Below are 11,403 nucleotides of genomic sequence, written 5' to 3'. Positions count from 1 at the left end.
TAGGTGAGTTCTGATTAGAGGATGTTCCAGACCTGAGTATGGGGGCACAACATCATTTATATAGTTTCTGCACCCGTTCCCCTCTGGACGCGTGGACTTACTCTTCTCTAACATTTTCCTACGTGTCAGTGCCAATACAGCTAAACACCACCTAACGAAACCGTCAAACAGTGTCAACATGCACAGACAACGGAACCTCCTTTTTATAATCTCGGGGGGCCGCATAGTACATTTCATCGAGTTACGCTTAGCACGGCACCACGCGTCATCTCACAACCGTGCTACCTGTTCGGTTTCTTTGATAATTCCACACCGTGGCCTAGCCAAGCTTTTTCAGCTTTGATCGAGCTCCTGCTCGGTTGATCTGGTCATCAGAGGACCTAACCTGTCTAACTCAGCAGGGCGTATATCTACGTCGGGCTAGCGGTCTGAGGTTACTCCTATTTGACCGGACCGAGGTCCCGGTCCAGCGCACATACAATTTCTGCACGAACTTAGCTCGGCCCAACTTCCCTCTCAATTGCCCCTTAATCCCATCCGCGCTAGGGTGATCGGGATTGCCTTCTTCGGCCGGGATCACTCGTCTGCTCGGTCGTCACCCTCAAATGATTCGCCGTGCTAACTTTCTCTTTCGGTTCCATGACTTGCTCTGTCGGCGTTTCGACTCTCAGCCTCTCTTTTTAAGGCTGACACCAGTCTTATCAGACACGTGTCCTCTGTTTATTGGCCTCGTACAGCCAACCCAGCTGTCCCACACCGTCTCTTTGAATTCAATTTTTTGGCGCCTCCTCATTCCATATATGTCGATATGCCTCTTCAGTCCCTCACCTCAACTGTTTATCATCTTCTCTGGCGGCCATCTGTCGATCTTGAGCACTCAAGCCCTATTTTTTGTGTTCTTCATCTCAATCAAAGCATCTGTTTCACCAGCCTATCGTCGCCGTGGCCCCCGCAGCGCTCTCTATCGACGGGAATGTCGTTTACATCTTCGATTTGTTGAGTTTTTATCTTTTGTGTTTTGTTTTGTTTTTTTTTTTTTCTGTATTTTAAACTCCCATCATTACATTCACTCACTAAGGAAGAAAAAACATCCCAATAATAACGCGAATGGAATAGGGTTAGATTTTTTGCATTGTTCTCGACATCCTAAAACTCCCGCACCCCTAGTTTCCCGCTGTTCATTATCTCTTATGATGAATAGGTGCAGATCTGGACTCAGCCGGGCTCAAAACACCCTTTTGGTCTAAAAGAATTAGTAAACCGAGCAAATAAGCTATTTGTGAAGTTGGTGCAGAAAACGGGGGTACTCAATACTTGAGTCGTGTGACCAGGCTAATATCTGGCCCGCTCGTATGATCGAGCTCACCAATAGGCTGAGCTGCCAAGAGCACTTGATGAGACCGAGCTAAAATCAGGCTCATATGTATGACCGTGCTGCCACATACACTTGATTTTTAACTGCAGACTCTTAGGGGTCCAGGCACATCAACACAAGGGCTCTCAAAGGCCGAGTAGCCATTGTCCAAAACTTTGCCAACCTAACACTGCTGTGCTGAAACAAGTCGGCCTCCCATGGGGCACTTCTGCTTCCTCGTTAACACGCTGGGCGCACTAGCAGCGTTTCGCGAAGAGTACGGCATCCCTGATGATGTCCATTTAGAGCTCGGTGTAGAGGATATCTCTCCCTGGGACAGGCTGGATCAGTGCCCTTTCATCGTGCTATCAATTGTCAAGGGAGGTCTTCGCTTCCCGGTGCAGCCCTTAATTTGTGAATTCCTTAGGCGAACTGGGCTAGCATCGACACAAGTTTCGACAAACATATACATAATAATAAACAGGGTTGCCAAATTGAATCACTGACTTGGCTTGAACCTAGGCCTGGCCGAGAATTTGCGCTAATATACCCTCAGCTATACGGCCGATGGGTTTAATTATTATTTGAAAATATGGCCGGGCAAGGAGAAACTGGTAACCGTAACACCGGATAAAGACATGCATGACGATGACTTCTTCTAGGTGTCAAGGAATTATGAGATAGCTGATGTGCCCGGCTGGTACATCAGTAAGAACTTCGGTTCAATATGTAAGCCGTACTTTCTGACCGGTCAATTTACTTGCCTTTAATATTCTGTACTAATCGCTTTCTTCTTGCAGCTATTGAAGCCTTGTAAGAAAATTACTTCAACTCAGATGAGGTTGCCATCAGAGCCGTGTTGAGGTACCGTCACCGAGATTGTCATGACCTTCTCGGTTACGTGCCGAGCTACCAATACTCAGCTCTATGCAAAAGTAGGGTTACCGATTTCTTGTGAGCACCATCTCCACCACCAGATCCAACACTTTCGGACGTGCCCTTAATCTAGTTAATCGAGGAGCAAGAAATGGCCAAAAGGAGCCGAATTAAGAATCTCATTGCCGCCATATCCACCGAGGTGCCGAGCATCTTCCCTCCTGCCCTCACTACCAGTCAAACATCAGGGACCGTGATCACCCTGGCCTTGACTGCCGCAGCACAAGTCGGCAAAGAAAGTCGTCGAGCTGGAAAAAGGCTTCGCTTTGCCGATCCAACGATCGATCTCGTTACTGAGTTGAGCACCGAGCAGCCGGCAGAGGGTTCTGAGCTAACACCCCCTTGGCGCCCGAAGTTGAAGCACTGTGGTAAGGATATCCCAGTCAATGCTTCGATTAAGGGAGATAAAGAGCATCTCCTGGCCTACGATTTGTTGAAGGCACTGTTTCTGCCGAGCGACATTACCGACAGTGATCATGTGCCTGACACCCGCCCGATGAAATCTGCAGTCAAGTCTTTGAACAGGGTAAGAATTTGGCAAATTCTTCCAAGTGTTACCCCGGTTAGTTTTTATTTGAACTAACTTTCCTCTGCTACCTTGCAAGTTATCCAGAAACAACACCTTGTCATGGACCGAGTTCACAAGGTCCGGCAGAAGGTAACTGATGTCTCTAACTTGGCCAAACATTTGGAGACCGAGTTGGGGCGGTCTAAGTCCTCGCTCGAGATGGCCAACATAGACAACACCAGTTTGCTCGGCCAACTTGGTACCACAGAGCAGGAAAGAGATTCTCTACGTACTGAGCTGGAAGTGTTAAAGAAGGCCAGGCAGAAAGATGTGGATGAGGCCAACGATCTCGGTTTCAAGGAGACCAATGACAATTACACCAAACAGGTTGAAGCCACTAAGGACATTTTCTTCAAGTCCGGATGGAAGGCGGCCTGTGAAAAACTCGGTCAAGGATTTGAAACAGAGGTATTCGTCTTTCCTCCCCCCGTCTTTTTGCTGGCCTACATGGTGCATTACGCTAATGAGCTCTTTAACTCGTTGCAAGAAGATGCCGATGAGGGAGCTGGCGAAAGGACCGAAGAAGCGGTCGAGGAAGGAGGGGGTCAAACGGAGACCAGACTAAAGGAGCCTGGCGACAAAGAAATGACTGCCGTGGTCGACCTGGAAGCCATCGGAGAGGGAGCCGGAGACGACTTCGCTGACCTCTTGCCCTTAGTCTAGTTTAGCCTTGCAAGTTTTTATTTTTATTTTTTATTTTTAAAAAACTTTTGTAACCGGGCTTCTCACCCCAACTCTTGTAATTACGATCTTAATCAATGAAAAGTTTGTCCTATTTCTCTTGTATTCTTGCCATGGACGTTGTGCTTTTTCTTTCAACCACGTAATACGTACTGGACAAAGTATACATTGATTTAACCGGGAAAAGCATCTCGATCATAATAAAGTGGAACATAACATCCAGTCTTGTCTAGTAATAATGGTTCATTGACTTGTGACCCAGCAAAATCATCTTGGCTAAAAGAATAGAGTTGAACAATTGATCAATTATAATGGCCGAGCAAAACCATCTTTGCTAAAATCCTAGAGGTAAACAATTCACCAACTCAATTAACCGAGCAAAATCATCTCGGCTAAAGTAATAGTGTTGAACAATTCATCAACCTCAATGGCCGAGCGAAACCATCTCTGCTAAAATGCTAGAGGTAAACAATTCACCAACTCAATTGACCGAGCAAAATCATCTCAGCTAAAGTAATAGTGTTGAACAATTCATCAACCTTAATGGCCGAGCAAAAAGCACCTCGGTTAAAACCCTAAAGTTGAACAATTCATCAACGCAATTGACCGAGCTAACTTATCTCAGTTAAAAGAATAAAGTTGAACAATTCATCAACTCTAATGGCCGAGTAAAAGCATCTCGGCTAAACCCTAGAGTTGAACATTTCATTAACTCAATTGACTGAGCTAACTCCTCTCGGTTAAAAGAATAGAGTTGAACAATTCATCAACTCTAATGGCCGAGCAAAAGCATCTCAGCTAAACCCTAGAGTTGAACATTTCATCAACTCAATTGACCGAGCTAACTCATCTCGGTTAAAAGAATAGAGTTGAAAGAACAATTTATCAACTCTAATGGCCAAGCAAAAGTATCTTGGCTAAACCCTAGAGTTGAACATTTCATCAACTCAATTGACCGAGCAAAATCATCTCGGCTTTGGGGGCAATTGCCCCTTGTTTATTACAATACTCTAACCACAACAAATTGGCCATGTACAGTAATGCATTTCTATTACTTTCATGAAGTCACATGGTGACGCAAAGAATTACATTGGTAAACAGAGGGGAGTGCTTGTCCCTTACAAAAAATTACACTTACAGATTGAAACTAAAAATAATACAACTTTAGATTAGCTGCGTTCCGTGGCCGGGCTATAGCGTTGCCATCCAAGTCTTCTAGATTGTATGCCCCTTTGCCTGCCAGACCGGTTATCTTATAACACCCTTTCTAGTTTACCCCTAGCTTCCCTTCGCCCATCACAAGAGTATTGCTCATCACCTTCCTTAAGACCCAATCCCTGACCTTAAATGGTCTGGGGTGAACCGTTTTGTTATACTTCCTAGACAGTTCTTGTTGATACACTGCGACGTGGATCAGGGCCTTTTCTCGACGTTCTTCTGCTAGGTCCAATTCTAAGGCAATGGCTTCAGCATTCAAGTCAGGCTCAAAATTTTCGTTGCGGACAGTGGGCATACTAATCTCTAATGGGATGACTGCCTCCATGCCATATGCCAAGGCGAAAGGTGTCTCCCCGGTCGAGCGTCTTGGTGTTGTTCGGTAAACCTAGAGAACATGTGGAAGTTCTTCGGCCAACTTTCCTTTGGCTTTCTCTAATCTTTTCTTCAGCCCATCTAGAATGGTCCTGTTTGATGCTTCAGCTTGGCTGTTAGATTGAGGGTAGGCCGGTGTGGAATTATAGAATTCTATCTTTAGTTCCTCACAAAATCCTCTGAACAACCGCCCATCAAATTGGGTGCCATTGTCGGAGATCAAAGCTTTGGGGACTCCAAACTGTGTTATCGTGTTCTGCCAGACAAACTTTTTTACATCATTTTCTTTAATTGTTGCCAAGGGCTTCGCCTCGACCCATTTGGTGAAGTAGTCTATGGTCGCGATGAAGAACTTACGGTTGCCCAGCGCGGTTGGGAGTGGTCCTACTATGTCAAGCCCCAATATTGCAAAGGGCCAAGGACTTGTGAGAGGAATGAGTTCTCTGGTCGGCTGATGAATTTGGTGGGCGAACTTCTGGCATTTCTCACATTTCCTCACATATTTCTGTGTTTCTTCCTACATGCACGACCACCAGTATCCTTGCGATATAGCGCGGTAGGCTAAAGATCTTCCGCCGATGTGGCTTCTACACATGCCTTTGTGGATCTCGTAAAGGAAAGCATCAACTCTATTTGGGTGAACGCACTTGAGGTATGGACCGGTGAACAATTTCTTATACAAAGCATCGGATGGGGAGAGCCAAAATAGCTAAGACTTTTTCTGGATTTTGTGTGCCTCTTTTTTGTCAGTTGGCAAGATCCTTTCTTTAAGGAAAAGGATGATGGGGTCCATCCAAGAAGGATCTAGCTTGGTGCAGAGAACTTCTGTCTGTTCTGAGTCTTCAATGCTAGTTCTTGGGAGGAATTCAATCAGGAGAGGGCTGGGGGTAGATTTGTCTACCATGAAGGCTAAACCGGCCAACTCATCTGCTCGGCCGTTATCTTCTCGGCCAATTTGTTGGACTCTAATGGCTTAGAATTTCTTGATTTGCTCTCTTACCAAAGTTTGGTACTTAGCCATTTTGCCATCTTTGGCTTCGTATTCCTCAAAAACTTGGTTTACAATGAGTTAGGAGTCACTGTAGACCATCAGCTCAGATGCTTGCATTTGGAGTGCGCTTTTTAGCTCGGCTAGCAACGCTTCGTACTCAACCTCGTTGTTTGACGTAGGAAACCCTAGCGTGATGGAATGTTCAATGGTTAGTCCGTTTGGGGAGATCAAGACCACTCCCAGCTCGGCTCCATGCCGGTTTGAGGCACCATCGACAAAAAGTTTTCACATTTCACCAATGAAAAGCTTCAAACATTTAGCGGGGTCTTGGGACGTCTGAAGGTCCAGGTAATCAGGATTGCTTGGCTAGTTCTACGGTGAGTGCACCGTTGACGATTACGACAAGGATGCCTTCATCCCCCTATGGCAATGCGGCGTTGGATCCCATAGATTGCCCTGTTATTCCCAAATCTAATGGCGCATTGCCAGGCTGAAGTGTCCTTTGGAGTGATAGGTCAAGAGACGGGCACACAACTTCCACGTTGCCTTTAACATTCGGTTGCGTGGGAGGCTGTGTAATTTTTTCCATGCCTATCCCCTGCAGCCTGGTTGCACCGATAAGATTTACCGGGCGAATTGGACGAATTCCGAGCGAGAACTCCACAACGAAGTCAGCCAATGCTTGGGCTTTGATGGCAGTTCGGGGTTGAAACTTGACATCGAATTGCCCCAACTTAACTGCCCACTTCAGGATTCGACCAGAGAAGTTTGCTCGCTCAAACAAGGTTTTCAAAGGGAATTCGGTCAACACCACGATCGTGTGAGCATGAAAGTAGTGTGCCAATTTCCTTGAGGCCATCATTAGTGTTAAGGCGTGTTTCTCTAGCGACAAATATCTCGACTCTGCTTGGAGTAAGGTTTTGCCCATGTAGAAGATCGGTAGGTGTTGGATGCCTTCTGCTCGAATAAGCACCGTACTTACAGCATGTTAAAAAATAGCCAGATAAAGATAGAGTTCTTCGTCATGCTTCGACATGACCAAAAGTGGAGCGGAAGATAGGTATGTCTTTAGCTCGGCTATGGCTCTGTCGCATTCTTTATCCCATGAAAACTTGGACTTTAAGGCTCGGAAGAAAAGGCGACAACGATCCGATGACCAACTTATAAATCGGTTAAGAAAGGTTGCCATCTCGGCAAGATGTTGCACGTCTTTTGCCGAGTTAGGTTGCTTCAATTCTTGTATGGCCTTGATTTGGAAGGGGTCCGCCTCGATGCCACGGTTGGTGACCAGAAAGCCCAAGAATTTCCTTGACCCCATGCCGAAGGCACACTTTGACACATTCAGACGCAACTTGTGTTGTTTGAGAATCGCAAACATCTCCACCAAGTCAGATAGGTAGTCGGCCTCATGTTTGCTCTTCACGACCATGTCATCGATATATGCCTCCATTGTTCGGCCGAGCAAGGGAGCGAACACCTTCGCGACCATCCTTTGAAAGGTTGCCCCAGCGTTCTTCAACCTGAAGGGCATAACTCGATAGCAGAATAACCCCCTTAGTGTGGTGAAATAAGTAACCTCTCGGTCAGGCTCATGCATGGCGATTTGATGATAATCGCAGTAAGCGTCCAAGAAGCTAAGTCAGTTGTGGCCGTAGTAAGGTCCACCAGTTGGTCGATTCTGGGCAAAGAGAAATTGTCTTTAGGGCAAGCACAGTTGACTGTCTTGTAATTAACACAAACTCATCATTTGCCATTCTTCTTTGGCACCACGACCGCGTTGGAAACCCACCGAAGGTAGTAAACTTCCTGGATTGCCCTCGCTTCAAGAAGGTTTTTGACCTCCTCTGCCACTACCTCGGCGTGATGAAACGCTGATCTCTGCATTCTTTGAATGACAGGCCAGGCATCTGGAAAGACGTTGGGTTGGTGGCAAATACAGTTTGGATCGACGCCAGGCATGTCGTAAGGCGTCCACGCAAACACTTTGATATTTGCCACCAAAAACTCTACCATCTCCACCCGTTCTTGGGCGGTCAGGTTGGAGCCCAACAGAAAGAACTTCTCAGGATTAGCTTCGTTGATCCTTACCTCCATCAAGTCTTAAATAGCCTTTTCTTTGGCCTTGGTACCCACATCATCCAGGACATTTTGATCTTTCAGTCCTTCGATCATTTGCACGAATCCTTAGGCTGCTCGGCTTCCATTCACGGCAATGAAACACTGCTTGGCCATGACTTGATTACCTCAAATCTCTTCAATCACCCTCGTAGCAGAGGGGAACCTCATAACTTGATGGTAGGACGAAGCCACCGCTTGCATGGCGTGAAGCCATTCTCTGCCGAGGATCAGATTGTATGTAGAAGGCATCTTCAACACCTAGAACTCAACTTGCTTGACCATTGATCTGACTTTGACCGGTAATATGATCTTTCCCAAGGGCCACTCCGGTTGCGAGTTGAAACCAACCAGAGGCGAGGTCGCTAGGGCCAAGTCTTTATCGCTGAGTTTGAGTTGCTTGAAGGCGTCGTAGTATATTATTTCGACCGAGCTTCCCTGGTCGATCAGAATGTGCCGAACGTCAAAGTCTCTGACGTAAAGGGTGACCACCAACGCGTCATTGTACGATGTCTGAATTCGTTCAAGATCTCAGCTTAAAAAACTGAGCATATCTTTCACCTCGGTTTTGCTCTTTTTGATTGAGGGCTGGACTGATAGGACTTCCCTCATATGCTTGGCTTTTTTATCATCCCTCGGAGCTCGCATACCTGTGCTGGCTCGATGATACCATGGATAACATTGATCACACCTTGGAGGGGTGCTTCTAGGGCAGCCAAACCATTTGGCTCAGTCGGAGTGTGGGGCGCGGCCTTGACGCCTCCATCAATGTAACAGTCCAAGTGACCAGCGACGACCAACTCCTCCAGATGTTGTTTCAAAGGAAAAGAGTCCTAAGTATGATGCCCCCGCTCACCGTGAAAGGTGCAGTGATATCGCGGATTGAACCCCCTCTATGCGTCACCAAGCTTAGCCGAAAACTGGACGTATATCTCGTCACGGATTTCTCTAAGGATACGGTAGATTGGGATCTTGTAAACCTTGGTGACACATGTGCGGGCGTTCAACTTCCTCTTTGCATCTTTCGCTGTGTCACGAGAGTAATTTGCTCGATCATTGTGACGACCTGTACCCCAGTTGCTGCAGTTTACATCGCGGTCTGACTTACTTGCACAGTTACTCGGACTGTTTGCCTCTTGTCCAACCGCGTGCACTTTGCCAGCCACTTTTTTGTCCGTTGCCACCTAATTTTCCTTTATGATGGCCGTGGTAGCATCATCTTCTACTCATATGTGCTCATTGATGCGCCACATCAGTGGCTCTATGGTTGCCGGTTGGTTCATAGTAAGCGAGTCTCTCAGTCTATGTTTGACCGGGAGACTGCGCTTGTAGTGGGTGATTGCTAGATTGGTCGACCAATCAAGGATTTCGTTGAAGGTTTCCCAATATCTGGTGTTGTATGCTTTGAGGGAGTCGCCCGGTTCCATCTTAATGCTCAGAAGGTGGTCGACTTCCTTCGGCGTTTTGGTGTTGGTTTTGGATCGGGTGACGAATGCCTCCACCAACTGCTGCCACCTTTCGATACTTTCCTTCGGCAGCCTCTCAAACCATTTTAAGCCCAACTCACCCAAACTCGACAGGAAGATGAGGCACATAAGAGTGTCGTTTCGTCGGTATCTAGCCATAACCTGCCAGAAATGGCTCACGTGCATATGTGGATCGGTTTTCCTGTTGTAGAGCGTAAACTTGGGCTGGTGAAAGCCCGCAGGGATCGATGTGGTCTCTATCTCAAGGGAGAAGGGGGTGGCGCTTAGCCTCACCAAGTCTTTATCCAAAAAGGCATGTACAGCTGGGGGTAGTGGCGGCATTACGACTTCCTCACTGGTATGACCTCTACGGGATAATCGCTGTAGCGCCGGCTCCCTTTGCGCCTCCTGCCGACGTGCTCGTTCTTCCAAGATGTCCCTCACGTATTTCGAATGGGCGGAGTAGGAATATCTCGACATTGTCGACGGACGTAAGGGACGATAACTGCTGTCTTGCGCGTAAGACTTCTCTGATGACGGGTTAGAGTCACTAACCCCATAACTTCTAGTGATGGAGAAGGAGGGTGTCCACCATTGGTTCTGGCTGCCTAAGTGACGGGGTTGGGTGCGCTCACTGTGGTTACCCACTCCAGCAACACCCTTCCCTTTGACCTACCTCTTTAACGCCTCAATTTCTGCCGCTATCCTTCGAATGATGGCGTCTTGGTCTCTCAGTTTATGCTCCAGGCACTAAGCGTGCGATTCTCTTCGCCACCGATGCCCGTCGAGACTCTATGAATGGTCAGTGCTCCTTGCATGCTTTTCTCGTGCATCTCTAAGGAGCCCTTTAGGAGAGGTCTCCAGCCCAACCATGGTAGGGATGGTGGGAAGGCCATCTCTTCTTAGAATGGAATTCAGAGTGATGCCGTCAATGGCGGACAGTGGAACATCATCGTTGCTCGCAATGGAGGATGATCGAAAGAGCTTGGAGGACAAGGTTTTGTTTGTCAGAGTTATTCCCACAGACGACACCAATTGTACGGGGGTCAAATATCTGACGTTATCCATACTCCTCGTGTCCAAGTTGCGCTTCACTCCGATCGACTTGAGAACACAATGATGGTGAGCTACCCGGCATTGTCCTGTCGAAAAACCCCTCCGACGGTCAACTTATCACACTTAGAGAGAGAGATAAAAGAGAAGAGACAGAGTGGTAGGTGAGTTCTGATTAGAGAATGTTCCACACCTAAGTACGGGGGCGCAACACCGTTTATATAGTTTCTGCTTGCGCTTCTGCACCCATTCCCCTCTGGACGCGTGGACCTACTCTTCTCTCACATTTCTCTACGTGTCAGCGCCAATACAGCTAAACATTACATAACGAAACCGCCAAATAGTGTCAACAGGCACGGATAGCGAAATCTTCTTCATATAATCTCGGGGCGCCGCATAGTACTTTTCAGCGAGTTACGCTTAGCACAAAGTCACACGTCATCTCACGACCGTGCTACCTGTCCGGTTTCTTTGATAATTCCACATCGTGGCTTAGCCGAGCTTTTTTAGCTTTGACCGAGCTCCTACTCGGTTGATCTGATCATCAGAGGACCTAACTTGTGTAACTCAGCAGGGCGTATATCTACGTTGGGCTAGCGGTCTGAGGTTACTCCTACTTGACTGGACCGAGGTCCCGGCCCAACGCACA

The 11,403-nt window shown here is 47.3% G+C and overlaps 1 protein-coding gene across 1 annotated transcript; it reads right to left on the bottom strand.

Annotated features, from left to right (window-relative positions):
* Window positions 1-9,461: 9,461 nt before the first annotated feature.
* On the bottom strand, window positions 9,462-10,181 carry LOC145824255 (uncharacterized). Its single transcript, XM_082923879.1, has one exon. It carries the CDS (start codon window positions 10,179-10,181, stop codon window positions 9,462-9,464), a length of 720 nt encoding a protein of 239 aa, XP_082780005.1.
* Window positions 10,182-11,403: the final 1,222 nt, after the last annotated feature.

The sequence above is a fragment of the Camellia sinensis genome, chromosome 4 (assembly GCF_055761805.1).
Source record: "Camellia sinensis isolate YWXY chromosome 4, ASM5576180v1, whole genome shotgun sequence".
Taxonomy (NCBI): domain Eukaryota; kingdom Viridiplantae; phylum Streptophyta; class Magnoliopsida; order Ericales; family Theaceae; genus Camellia; species Camellia sinensis.
Note: the sequence above shows the minus strand (reverse complement) of the source record. Positions and strands in the feature narration are given on the sequence as shown.